Source organism: Penicillium odoratum (genome assembly GCF_028828045.1).
Source record: "Penicillium odoratum strain IBT 22623 chromosome Unknown utg000008l_segment0_segment0, whole genome shotgun sequence".
NCBI classification, from domain to species: Eukaryota; Fungi; Ascomycota; class Eurotiomycetes; order Eurotiales; family Aspergillaceae; genus Penicillium; species Penicillium odoratum.
This window is the reverse complement of record NW_026643150.1, coordinates 66,293-79,882: the sequence shown is the minus strand read 5'-3', so window position 1 is coordinate 79,882 and position 13,590 is coordinate 66,293. Positions and strand designations below refer to the sequence as shown.

The 13,590-nt window shown below is 42.6% G+C and overlaps 3 protein-coding genes across 3 annotated transcripts; all 3 read left to right on the top strand.

Moving 5' to 3' along the window:
- Window positions 1–72: 72 nt before the first annotated feature.
- N7520_010260 (MFS transporter) lies at window positions 73–1,940 on the top strand (the record flags this gene model as incomplete). The annotated part of the gene is made up of 5 exons (XM_057144193.1): window positions 73–615; window positions 721–817; window positions 880–1,215; window positions 1,267–1,321; window positions 1,418–1,940. 5 exons carry the CDS (start codon window positions 73–75, stop codon window positions 1,938–1,940), a joined length of 1,554 nt encoding a protein of 517 aa, XP_056989947.1.
- Window positions 1,941–4,612: 2,672 nt separating this feature from the next.
- Window positions 4,613–5,404, top strand: N7520_010259 (uncharacterized protein; the record flags this gene model as incomplete). Its single annotated transcript, XM_057144192.1, has 3 exons — window positions 4,613–4,678; window positions 4,737–5,216; window positions 5,288–5,404. Coding segments are annotated over 3 exons (663 nt in total), but the record flags the coding sequence as incomplete, so codon positions are not given.
- Window positions 5,405–6,795: 1,391 nt separating this feature from the next.
- On the top strand, window positions 6,796–7,627 carry N7520_010258 (alpha/beta hydrolase; the record flags this gene model as incomplete). The annotated part of the gene is made up of 2 exons (XM_057144191.1): window positions 6,796–7,209; window positions 7,271–7,627. 2 exons carry the CDS (start codon window positions 6,796–6,798, stop codon window positions 7,625–7,627), a joined length of 771 nt encoding a protein of 256 aa, XP_056989945.1.
- Between the last annotated feature and the right edge of the window lie 5,963 nt (window positions 7,628–13,590).

Below are 13,590 nucleotides of genomic sequence, written 5' to 3'. Positions count from 1 at the left end.
AACTCAACTCATCCTAGCCTTTTCTTTCATATTGTCGCTTTTCCCCTCTACTTTACCCCCAAAGCTTATACGATGAGTTGTGACATTCCCCAAAAGCAGGACGAGGTAGATGAACTACCCACTGCGAGACATATCAATCTCGCCACTTCAAGCAAGGCAAATGATCATGGACATGTTGTCGACGCAGAAAACGGCTCGGGTTGTCTCAATAGCAAGTTAGCTAAAGACGGCCACACGATCCTCATCCCGCAACCGAGCTCGGATCCGGAAGATCCTTTGAACTGGTCTTCATTCAAAAAGCACCTCATCCTTCTCATTATATCGTGGACTGCCATGCTGGCAGACTATGGTTCTGCCACGGGCGCAGTCACCCTGATCCCGCAAGCGGCAGAATGGGGCATAAGCCCAGATACTGTGAACCATTCTCAGGTAGGGAATGTGTTCATGCTCGGAGTCGGTGGTATTTTCGTTGTCGCTGGGTCTGCCTATTTCGGCCGCCTTCCCGTTCTTTTCTGGTTCCTTGTCATTGCCACAGCCACCGCCGCTTGGTGTGCCGGTGCGACCAATTTCGAAAGCTTCATGGCCGCGCGCATTCTGAATGGATTTTTTTCTACGGTACGTTGGTATCCCCAACATGATTCAGGCCCAGCCTCCACTTCCCAACCGGCTTGCCGTTTTATGTCTCTCCGATTTGATGATACCGTTGCTAACGCATAATAGGTCGCTCAAGGGGGTGGACTGATGTTTATTAGAGACATGTTCTTCTTTCATGAACAAGCAAGGAAGATCAATATATGGGCAGCCTTTATCATTCTCAGTAAGCATGGCTCCCTCTCTGAGGCACTGCATCGTATTGATTGGCACACCTCGCCTCTCTAGGTCCATATCTCGGTCCCCTTTTCTCAGCATTCATCATCTCGACACAAAAGTGGAACGATGCATTTTGGCTGTTTTTTGCCATGTGCGGTCTTGCATTAATACTGTCTGTGCTCTTCGTTCCCGAGACGTACTACAACAGAAACTCCCATGACGTCCCTTCTAATGGATCACGGATCTCGACGCTTATCGGCATTCACCAGCGCCGTGTGAACCTACTCAAGCCAAACACTTTTATCGATGTTCTTCTCCGGCCAGTTAAAGTGATTACAAAACTACCAATTCTTTTGATGTCTTTTTTTTACTTTCTTACCTTTGCCTGGGTTGTCGGGATCAATAGTATGTTCTGATCATTCTCTCTCTTTTTCTTGGGAACTTACCGTTATCTAGCGACGCTCTCGATTTTCTTGACCCCGCTCTATAATTTTGGACCAAAACAGATTGGGTATGTTCACTTTCGTATGTTGACTGTCGATCTTCATTCGTTGCAGATGTTTTGAATTGTTATGTCAAGCGGTAGTATCTAATATTTATCCTCTAGCTTTTTCTACTTTACCCCCATCGTTGCCGCCCTTTTGGGTGAATTATGCGGTCACTATATCCACGATCTCATCGCACATCGCTACATCAAGAAGCATCATGGCCACTTCGAACCGGAAGTCAGGCTTCGGGCTGCGATCATATCAACGCCATTCATGGTAGCAGGTATCGTTTTGTTAGGATTTGCCCTAGAGTATGGGTACCACTATATGATCACGTCTTTGGGATGGGGTCTGTATGTGTTCGGTATAATGATCACCACAGTTGCTGTCAACGCTTATGGAGTGGACTGTTATCCTGAAGGAAGCGGCGAGGTTGCTGCTTGGATAAACATGGCACGTACTACTGGTGGCTTCATCGTGAGTTACTTCCAAGTGAATTGGGCAAATTCCATGGGCGTCAAGAATAGCTTTAGCGTGCAAGCTGGTATCATTGCTGTGGCTTCTTTCATACCAATAGGCTTGATGATCTGGGGCAGGACGTTAAGAGAGCAGAGTGGGCCACTGGGATTTAAGACGGTATGAAGTAGGACGGTAGAAATTTAGTGATACCTTCTCACTATAGTATTACGAAGTTGTGATTAGGCTGTGCCGTATAGACTTCATTAGCCTAACCCATGGGGGTAATTGTAATGCACTGCATTACAATTAGGGCGGGATTCTTTAGTATGGGCAAAAAAAAAAAGGGTCATAGTTAGGCTGTGCCGTAACCCGCAGAAACCCGCACCCGAACCCGCCCCATCCTCCCTATGGGTCGGGTTTTGGGTCGGTCTGTCTAACCCGCATGCGGGTTGCGGGTTCTGATGGGAAACCCGCGCGGGTTTATGGGTTACCCAATGGGTCGTCAAACAGGACAAACATAGAGATTTATGTATAAAATTGTACATAAAAGTGGTTTATTACATAAAAAATTGGATTTATCCATCCTTTTTAGGTATAGTGTCAAAAAATTATGCAAAGATGGGCTAGCGTGGGTAACCCGCACCCGAACCCGCAACCCGCCCCATGCGGGTTGCGGGTTGACTTGACCAGCCCATGGGTTTTGCGGGTTCGGGTTGCGGGTTGACTTTACCTACCCATTTGTGGGTTATGGCACAGACTAAGTATGACTAGTAGATTTGCTTTGATAGTTTTTGATCCGATCTTTTAAGCTTATCTTATATTGACTAGTATAATCTTGATCTAACCAATCAGGGGTTTAAAAGAAGTAGAGCTTATACTATGGGGCAAGGATTATCCCATGTGTATATAGATTACCAAGTGTCAGAGTGCAGGCTGGCAGGGTTATAATAGGAGAAGACCGGCGGGATCGGGTCGGGTTCAGAGGGTTTCTAATTGATCCGGCAGCAGGTCGGCGGACGGTCTAGCGTAAGCTATTATACAAGACGTAGCTCCAAGAGCTACAACAGGATCCAGATCGGAAGTGCAGATAAACAAAATGTCGGAACAATGGATCATGTAAATCAACTTTATTAGTCAGCGTACCACATGTTAAATTGCTGTGGTGGAGACTAGAGAATACCAGACAAGTACACAGACGTGACCCATACCATTGGTACATGCTGTTCGACCCTGATTACGTGTTCAGAGAGTTTTGATAAATTGGTCCCTATTCGCCCCCGTAGGGGCCGAATAGTGAGAAAATGCCCGCTGTGAATAGAACATTTCGCGAATATGATTCCACCACCTAATTTAACCTGTTGTCAGAAAATTCCTGTCACTGTTTCCGTCAAACCGCCAACATGATATCTGGGAAGCTTTGGTGGAGCACCTAAAGAATAATCGATCCACGGATCTATAGAATACCATTTTACACCGATGTTCCGATGAGCATGATTATCAACTTATGGGAGTGAAATTCCAGGGTTTGGTCTCTTTGAATAGCCTCTGAAAACTCGAATACTAATCTCTAGTATCAGGGAGAGGTTTCTGTACATTGCTAAAGGGAGCTTGTTCTTGCAACACTCCCTGCAGGGTTGTCTACTTCTCGCGACACAAGGGTTGCCTTGGTATTTATTGGCTTATGAAATATTCTTGTAGTTAAAATGGAATATTGAAATTTTTGTTTCAGCAGAAATTCGTGAGGCTGTATATACAACAAGAAGATCAACCATCTAAAAACCTCGAACTAATCCGGATGTTGCGGTTTGGTTTCTGATCTGCACCAGCCTTATATCGCAAAAACTACGTTAAAGCGAAAACCATCTTTGATAAGAAAAACTAAAGTGCCCTCTCGTTGATTGGAAATTAGCTTGATCTTCTCATTGTATATATAGATTCACGTATTCTTTCTATAACAATATAATTTAATCATTCTTTTGAACTACAACAGCATCAGTACTAGACCTGCACCAAAACACCGAACCTGTGACCCCAAAAAATCAAAATGCGCTTACAAATTCCACAGAGGATGAAATGGAAGGCCGCCACTTTTGCCCCTTCAGCCTAGCATGTCATTTAACTCTGGGGTGTTGGGGTAGCCTTCTGTGCATTTGTCTTCTCTCCATCTGTAAGCCGAAATGTGAACACGCGGCTACTTAAATTCCCACCATCTTAACTTCGCGTTCGTGTAGCAACACAGTACCTTCATCATGTTATGAAGCGCCACGTAATAATTGGTGGTCCCGAATGCCTAAACCAAAGTGGTCTCGATGACGTCAATAACCAGACTCGAGCTTACCAACCAATACTCCCCTTCTTCCCCTCCACGAAGTTTCGATCACACGCAATTGCCTTGTGGAGCTTAATCAATATTACTACAATACTAATTATTCTCTAAAGCCAATACAGCCTCGGTGTGAATCGGCTAGACTGTCTAAGATGTCACAAGAATCTGACGAAGATCTTCGAACAATTAGCCTAGTGACGCAGATTCTGTGTATGACGATCGTGTCCCTGTTAGTTGGGCTCCGGTTGTTCGTGGCGGTTAGATGGAAGCCACACGTCGATATAGAAGATTGTAGGTTATATATGCTTCTTTGCGAAGATTATGACCCTAAAGCTGACCAGTTTTCCAGATTTCTGCTTTCTATCCTGGGTACATGCACACGTCTAAGATTCCTAGGACTACATTATTGACATCAGCTCAAAGATTCTTTTTTTGGCGTATTGCACATGTGTAATTTTATGTGGGGCCCATTGCTCAATTATTCAGATCTAGAGGGGTACCCTGACTAACTTCCATGTGTTCTTCAGACAGAGCCTACGGTGAAAGAAAATCACCATCACTGCCAACCGAATCTCAGAACACTCGATTATATAAGGTATAGTAGAAAACTGATTGCAATATCTGGCCCTGACGTCTGACTAACACCCACGCAGCTTTATTACGTCTTGACTGTGATTTATCCCCCGCTGGTTCTTTGTGTCAAGACCACCTTACTTTCGATCCTTGCGAGAATCTTCACACTATACCAGACGCAAGTCATTGGTGTGTACTCAATATTTGCTGTTTTTGTTATCTACTACACGATCATTTTTTTCATCAAAGTCTTTATTTGCAGTCCGATTTCGTGTTTCTGGACCGATGTCAACAACAGTAACCATTGCTTGAATAAAGCAGCGGTTATCATTGCTGATGCAGTTATGAGCGTTACGAGTGATATGGTGATTCTGCTTCTGCCCCTGGCGCTTACAATGCCATTGAATCTCCCGAGAACCAAAAAATTGAAAGCAGCTCTGATGCTGGGTTGTGGAGGTCTCGCAATTGGGTTCAGTATCTATCGACTTATCTTGGTGGTCAATGAAAGAGGAAGCATCTCCTTGCCGTCAGTTTTCATGAGAGTTCTACTTTCTGGGTCAGTGGGCCGCAAAAGATCGAAAGATCAATAATTCCAAATGCTGACACCGACTTGATAGAAACGCTGAGATAGGATTTGGGCTCATCTGCTCCTGTGTCCCAGCTGTACATATCTTTTTGGCCCGCGGTGCGCAAAAATATTCCTCTCGCCGGTCGAATGCGTCATCTAGACGGGAATGGAAACAGATGACGCTCAAAAATTATGTTTGCAGTCATTCAAGCGCAGGGCTCCAAGTTGAACTAAAGCGTCTTGCACGACTGGCTTCCCCGAATGCGGTGCTGGGTGATAGGGCGGATAATGAGCATCTGGATTCGAGAGGAGTACCAAGGGTGTCGTTTCCTCGACATTCAAAACACTCTGAACAAGGCAATCGAGATATTTCTGATGTATGATCTGAAGGAGGCTATCTGTATTTTTTACAGAATATGTGACAATTTCTGTCAGAGTCCAAAAGTATTTCTAGTGATAGGTATAATACAATATACAATGATGGAAAAGCCATTCACATACTTCAGAGCCAGATCTTAGGTAGGACATTTATGCTATCGCCGGCCATGATTCCCTTTGATCTGACGGTGGAGCACATTTTACTCGACTGGGAGCGTTTACAGCTACCCCAGTTAGGAAAAATAAATCTAGATAAACTAAGGCGTTAAGTCTGATCATGTTGTTCGTCTTTTAGATTCTCTGTTGGACGTATACTTCGTGATCCGATCTTGATATTTCTTCGTGGCGTTGAATCAACCTGAGTAATACCCGCGGAGCATGGCTGACACTATAGCTTCAAGAACAAATAGGCGTTATATAGCGAGCAACTTCCCATCTCGAGAGAAAATCTTGCCAAGCGAATACGATGACGCGAGCCTTAAGAAGTATCAAGAGTTGCGACTCAAGGATTAAGTATCGAACCATATACCCAAGAGCGCTTAGCAGGCTTGGCTCCTGACTCCCGAGCTCGGTTCCTTCCATCATCTCTGTGCTCGTCCGAATCCTATTAATAAGTATGCGAAACCTACTAAACTATGTAATTAATTCCTAGCAATAGTCCTACTGTATTGGCCAAATGTATGAAGCCTATGTAAGTAATTCGTATCGATTATGGAATCAATATTTCATAACGTCCCAGTCCCCCCGCAGTCAACTACCCGAATACTCCATTTAGATTACCCGATACCCCGCATTCTCATATCCACAAATGGGCTGTCGGTTTGACAAACCTTAATCGTTGGGCTTGGGGGGAAATACCCACTTCGGAAACGGATTTGAGTGGCTTAAAGGAACGTCCAATCTTCGAATCAATAATGTGATCGTCATAGATGCATGAATAACTAAAATATTTGAGACGATGAAGCCTAAAAGCATGAAAAAACAGCTGATTGACTACATTAGGAGGTCTCGCTATCGGAAGCCTTGCCTCTTTAGGCTCTTAGGCCGTGCCCCTTGACATAGCCGATATTCAGTCCCGGATTTCCGAAAAACATGTTCGGCTAAGAGCATCCATAAGTACTCGTATGCATCTCAAGAGGATTTTTAAAAACATTTCCTTCAGTATATCAAGCATTACCCTACTCCCATATACAATGTCCTTAGAAAAACCCACCATTCTCCTTATTCCTGGAGCCTGGCATCTCCCCGACGTTTTTGATGATGTCCGCGCCTCTCTAGCACTTCGTGACTTCCCCAGCGTGGCTGTTGCACTCCCATCTATTGGTGCAGAGCCACCATCCAAGGGACTTACGGATGATGTCATCTTCGTGCAAAATGAAATTAAAAAATTGTCCGACGAAGGCAAGAAAATTGTGGTTGTTGCCCATTCCTACGGTGGAATGGTTGGAGCTGATGCCGTGAAAGGCATGGGATATGCAGAAAGGAAGAAGGACAGCAGTAACGGTGGTGTACTCATTTTGGTATACCTGGCCGCGTTTGTTGCCAAATCAGGCACTAGCCTGCTAGACATGCTCGGGGGAAAGTGGTTACCATGGATGCAACTTGACGTAAGTGATGTTCTCTTCTTTTTACTGTATGAGGGTTCATTGGAGCATTAAAAGTATCTAGGGAAACTACTGCAAGGCATCAATGGCATCAGAAATCTGCTATCACGACCTTTCCGAAAAAGACCAGGAAAATTGGAACCTTAGGCTCGTGCACACCTCGCGTGCCGCTTTCGAGGATCGAGTCTCTCACGAGCCTTGGCATAATCTTCCGTGTATGTATGTGTTTTGCGAGGAGGATCGGGCAATCCCCATTTCCGTCCAAGAGTCCATGGCGGGTCTATTAGGCGATTACAGCCAATATCGATGCAACAGCTCGCATTCTCCATTCTTAAGTATGCCAGAGAAGGTTGCCGAGGCATGTGAAATGGCAGGAAAGATTGGCTTGGAGAAAATCGAAGGAATCTCAATGGCTTTGTGAAGTAAATGATACTAATGTTATGTACTCATGCCATTTGATCCGCTAGGTTGGAATGTTTGGGACAACAAGAAAGGGGTAAAGGGATACAGTGCAGCATGTCCTGTACTAGCACAATATATCATGTATATAAATGTTCTGCGCGCGTTCGCTGATTCTACATGTAACTTCATGAAGCGCTACTTCAATGCAAAAATGAAACGCACATGGATAGTCTAATTTTAGATATACGTTGGATTATAATCACCCAACCATCTGCCTGACTACTATTGAATCGATAATACGCTACAGTGCCTCGATTTGAAAGTGCAGTCGTTGACTTAATGTTGGACCGTGAATGGTTAGCCAAAAACTTGAATCTCAACATCAATATCAAAACTGAAATATTCGTGAATTTCTGATCAGCAAAGCAATAGAGAAGGGCAGCCTGGCTCTGCAAAATTCATCGAACCTTGTAAGAGCAAGTACAACGTTAATTTGACAGTATAGTGTGCGAATATCTTGGTTTTCATTAAGTCATTTGAGCGTCCGGTTCGCGCCCGTCAACGAGGGATTGGAACTGAAGGCAAGTCATGCAGATGTCGCTATTTCTCACACAAGGCTGCGTCTTCCTCCGCCAACCTCATGCTACTGTACATATGCAACGTGAAATCTCTCTTTTAAACATCTCCGCGACTGAAGATGAAGTCATGGCTCATTTCTATTGACGATGTTTCTCCATGACTCATCGTGTTCGTCTCCGTCCTTGATCTGGAGAATTAAGGCCTGAGTACTAACTAACAGTCTAGCTACCGGTCCTTCTTCATCTTCTTCATAACGAATGGCAACGCAAATTCTCTCAAATTTTTCAATGTGGCTTGTTTAGTAACATGGTGTGACATCATCCTTACGGCAGATGTCGGTTTGTGAGCTGACCTGCGCTCGTCATTGACTTGGAATGTAGCCGCATCTACGGTCTACGTTTTTGAAAGATGGCTGTGAATTAATTATTCACTTCTTTAGACACATCCAATCATCCGTAGACCGAGGCTTTGCGTGCTTTAGTGACAGCGAAGTAGCGATGCGGGCGACTGGCTAGAAGAACCGTTATAGTAAATTAATGTATCCCAGGAAAATATCCTACCCTAAAAGTGGAAGGCCAGTGTCTAATTCGGCAAAGCACACCTGCTGAGTCAATACTTGATGTAAAGACAATAGCTTTGTGACGTCTACATTCTCCTCCACTCCAGGCAGCCGAAGCCGAGCTCGGGCTGGAGTGTGTGATGCATCCGATGCAAGCTGACTAAGCTTCCGATCGAGAAAAGTTCTCTCCCGAGTAGACCTGCCAATATGGGACGTGGACCTATGGGTCCACGTAGGACTCCCACGCTAAGCCATGGGAAATCCCACTTACGTAAGTCCCATGGGATTCTGCTTCTGGGATTTGGGCAAGAAGGGTGGTCCCATGGGATCCCATGGGACTTGATCTAGCCAGATTAGGAAGAATCACATGACTGCATAACTTGATGAAAATTCTTGGCTGTATTGACTATGTATGGAAGAGATTGTAATTTACTCCCTAGTGGGGAGTAAAGTTTTTGAATAAGCAGAAAGTGAATAGAAAGTGAGGGAAAAGTGAGGAAAAAGTGATATATTCGAAAATCTTAATTTAAAATTCAAATTCAATCTACTTTATCCTAACCCTCATAATATCTTGGGGCTTTTCGAGTCCGTCCTGATGACCTAACTTGAGTGCTAGAATTTGGAAGTCCATCATCACTAGATTCATCAAAAGAGTGCTTTCTTGAGTGAATTTGAGGTGAAGAAGTAGGGAAGTCTGGTTGAAGTTGCAACCTACTTTCATCTTGTATACCCTGATTACCCTGATGAATATCTAGGGAAACAGCAGGAAGAGGGGGTATAATCAACTGGCTTTCACTAGTCTGACTATAGGTTTGGTTGGCTAACACCTCTGTTAAAGGAGAGCAAAAGGTAGGATTAGGTCTATTTGACACTAAATCCTCATCATCTGTATGATAATCCTCATCATCACTAATCAGATCAAGATCAAAAGTCTCTTTAATCTGAATTTGTGATATCTGCTGAGTCCCTAGTAATTCATCAGTATATCGATCAAAATCAACCTGTGATTCGAACCTTGATGTACACATATACATCATAAGGTTACTAATTGTCGTCTCATTAAGAGACCCACGTCGATAATGGCAAATATCTCGCGCATAGTTAAACATTCGTTCAACCCCTGCAGAAGTTGCTGGAATTGATAGGGTATCACGTGCGATTCGAGCGAGAATTGGATATTCCTTTTCATGCTGTCGCCAAAAAAGTAAAGGATCAATACTTACTTGACCACTATTTAAATAGCGATCAAGCTCAGTAGATTCTGTGCTGATTTCATGGGTTTTCTGCCGGGAAAGAAGATATGCTAAATCTGAGGTCTCAGATATTGGCTGCAGCTCTGGAAGTGATTGTGAATCAAAGCGATTTTGATAAGCTTGTATTCTTTCTTTAATAGAGTTTTGATATCTTTGCTGATAATCAAGATTCCACTTAGAGAAATATTGTAGCTTATGAGAAGGTGCCAAAATCGTACCAATTGCGTAGAGATTTGGCTGTGAATTGGCTTCAATCATTTCATGATAATACTTTCGTAATTTCTCATGACTTGCTTCGAGAGCTGTGAACACGGCTTTTTTCCAAGGGATTTGCTTTTTATCAAGTCGTTCTTGTGCGCGGGTGAGATGTCCAAATAGCGCATTATAGACATCGAAGATTTGGTGAATTGTAGCAGTTTTCGACCTTGACATAGCATTTGTAAAGTCAAAGAAAGGTTGTAAAAGACAAAGAAGATAGTCAATTTGCTTCCATTGGCTTGCTGTAAGCTGAAATTTTTCATGGTCTTTTTCAAAGTATGAATCAATAGCTTTTCGGAGACGTTTTGCCCGGGCAAGCATAGTGAATGTAGAATTCCACCGAGTCCGAACGTCCTGGACAAGAAGTAGTTGATCGGTGTTTTCTTTCATACTTTTGAAAGCATTTTGTCGTTGTGGACTTGCATGGATATAGACTGTAAGGGCCCGAATCTAGAAGAGAGTAAGAAAAAGTAAGAAAAAAGTGAGAGAAAAGTAAGAGAAAAGTGAGAGAAAGGGTAAGGATTTCATACCTTTTTGAGAGTGCTCCTGATAATAGAATCATTAATCCTCATTAAGGATCTCCTCTGCTCATCTGTCCAAACTCTTTCTGTAACCTCATTCCTTGGCTGGAGGTTCAAGTCACCCAAAAGACTATTTAAACAAAGCTGAATCACATGTGCCATACATGGGACCTTGATTAGGTCTTGATTTATGCCTGTTTCCCGGAGGTATTTTAGGAGGGTCTGGTTATTTGACGCATTATCTGTAGTAATTGCTGAAATCCTTTTTGAGATTCCATACTTTTCCAAGACTTTAATCAACCTTTTTCCAAGGTTGGATCCAGTATGTGAGGTACTTAGAGGCTCAAAGCCTAGGAGTACTTCACGAAAGGCCCAGGAATCATCAATGAAATACCCTGTAATTGCCATAAATCCCTGCTGAAAAGGGGATGTCCAACAATCAAGGGCAATTGCAAGTTTTGCATCAGAAGGTAAAGAACGAAGAATTGAACTTTCTGTAGTCTGTAAAACTGACTTCAGATGGCTTTTGATTGTGGTTCGACCAGGAATTGGTGGTGGAAAGGGGGATAATCGGCAGTAATTCAAAACAGCCTCAAAATCAGGGTGTTCAAGAATTCTGAAAGGTAACTTTGAATCTGAGATAAACTTTAAAAGAGTATCATACCAGCCTTCAGTTGTAAAAGCTGGTTTAGGTTTCTAAGATAGGTAGAAAGTGATTAGATAATGATTCAAACATGATTTGATAGTGATTTGATAGTAATTTGATGAAAAAATAATGAAATCATAAATTTTTAGAAGGGTGATGTGGTTATTTTCAATACCACTGGGCATTGAAGATAACCGCATCACCCTTCTAAAAAATTTATAAGGGTTGTTGGTAACTGGGAGCTGAAAGCTTGAATAACTTGTCACTGGAGGCTGGCGGATGGATTTTGAAACGCCATATTTGAGCTCCCTGGATGACCAGTTGTGAGGTTTTGATAGCGTAATCCACTTTGTTTTTTGGAACAATCCTTTTTGGGAAGCCTAGAAGTTGCCAAGGGTAGATGCCTTAGGCTGCTTGATCTGTTCCTGAGGCTCTGGCCGCCCCTGAAGGATGAAGCTTCTGGTGATGTGATCCTTTTAGGAATTGGGGGGGCGGGGGGGCTTATAAGCCAATAGAAAATAAGGTGAAGTGAGGTTGAAGTGAAGAGAAAGAGAGAAGAGAGAGAGAAGAAAGTAAAGAGAAAGAGAGAAGAAAGTAAAGAGAAAGAGAGAAGAAAGTAAAGAGAAAGAGAGAAGAAAGTGAAGAGAAAGAGGGAAGAAAGTGAAGAGAAAGTGAGAGGAAAGTAAAGAGAAAGAGAGAAGAAAGTGAGAAGAAAGTAAGGTGATTTAATAACTTACCATCTGAGTAAGAGCTCTATGGATAGTTGGTTGGTCTGATTGTAGTATTCTGGTATGAATATTCGATTGAAGATGACGTATAAGACCAGATGTACCATTACCAGTATGTCTGTTTGGAACCCAATTTGGATGCTCTAGAATTGTGTCACAAAGCTGACAGAGAGCTTTTGGTAACCCAGTTTCCTCATGGGCTACTTGGAGAAATCCATCCCATGTAGATGATGACCGTTTTGACTCCCAATTAAGGGCTTTTCGACCTAGGCGGATTTTATCACCATAATTTGTTGTAAGCCACCAGCGGGTGAATTCGTGTCGATTATCCATATAGTATGGAATATATGATGAAAGGGGGCCAATTCCAGCACGTTTCAAAGTTGCTGGAGCTCTCTCTAGGATCCCAGAATATTGATCAAAAGATGTCTCTGAAAAGTCAATATTGGCAAATGAGGGAGGTTCACTATCAAATGCTGAGGAAGCTTGGGATAGGGTAGGAGGTCGAAACATAATTTTTGACTTTTAATGTTAGAGATTGTCAGAATTTTGGGTTTTAAAAAATAATAAAGGAGAGAGTAAGGAAATAGGGGGGGAAAGGCATCTTTATTTAAGATCCCTGATTGGCTTAATTATAGATATTGTGGGGCTCTAGTGGGATTCCTATGGGAAATCCCAGGAAAATCCCAATAAAATCCCATTTTACCTAAAATCATGGTTTCTTAGAGATACTCTTTAAATATATATCTTTAAACCTAGAAAGCTTATAAAATCATCGCTTTTTTTTAAAAAATATATTTTGTCTCACTTTTTCCTCACTTTCCTCTCACTTTCCTCTCGCTCTATTAAAATGGATCAACTATAGCAACTGGGAAGGCAGCAAGTAAGGGATTATAAGTAGCTGGCCAATAGTCCATCTGAAGAAGGTCTGTCACATCCTGTTTAAAGTTTCTTTTTGCTGCCTCCCAGGTATGAAATCCCTTATCACCCCAAGTTAGGCGTAAAAAGCATCTAATTCGAAAATCTTGCCACTGTTCATTTGAAACTGTCACAGCTGGTGGGATAGGTGTTGGCGCAATAGTAAATTGAGCATTATTTAGCCGCCGACCGTTAACCACAAGTTCGTAATTTTTAAGATTTTCCTATGAATTATGATTTGTTAGTAAACTTATAAGGAATCACTAGAAAATTAATACATACTGCTAAGTCCTTTCTGCGAATATTCAGATCATAGGCAGCAAGATGAGCCTTAATACAGGCATTAAAACATTTTGCCAAGTCCAGAATTGCACCTGCAATCTCAATTCGGAATTCATCTTCATATTCCTCCTCATTAACACAAAAATAGTCACACCACTGAAGAATTAGGTTTAAATCCCAACTATCTCCAATCATCATTGCTGGGACCTAGTAGTTTAAAATTGGTTAAATCCTCACT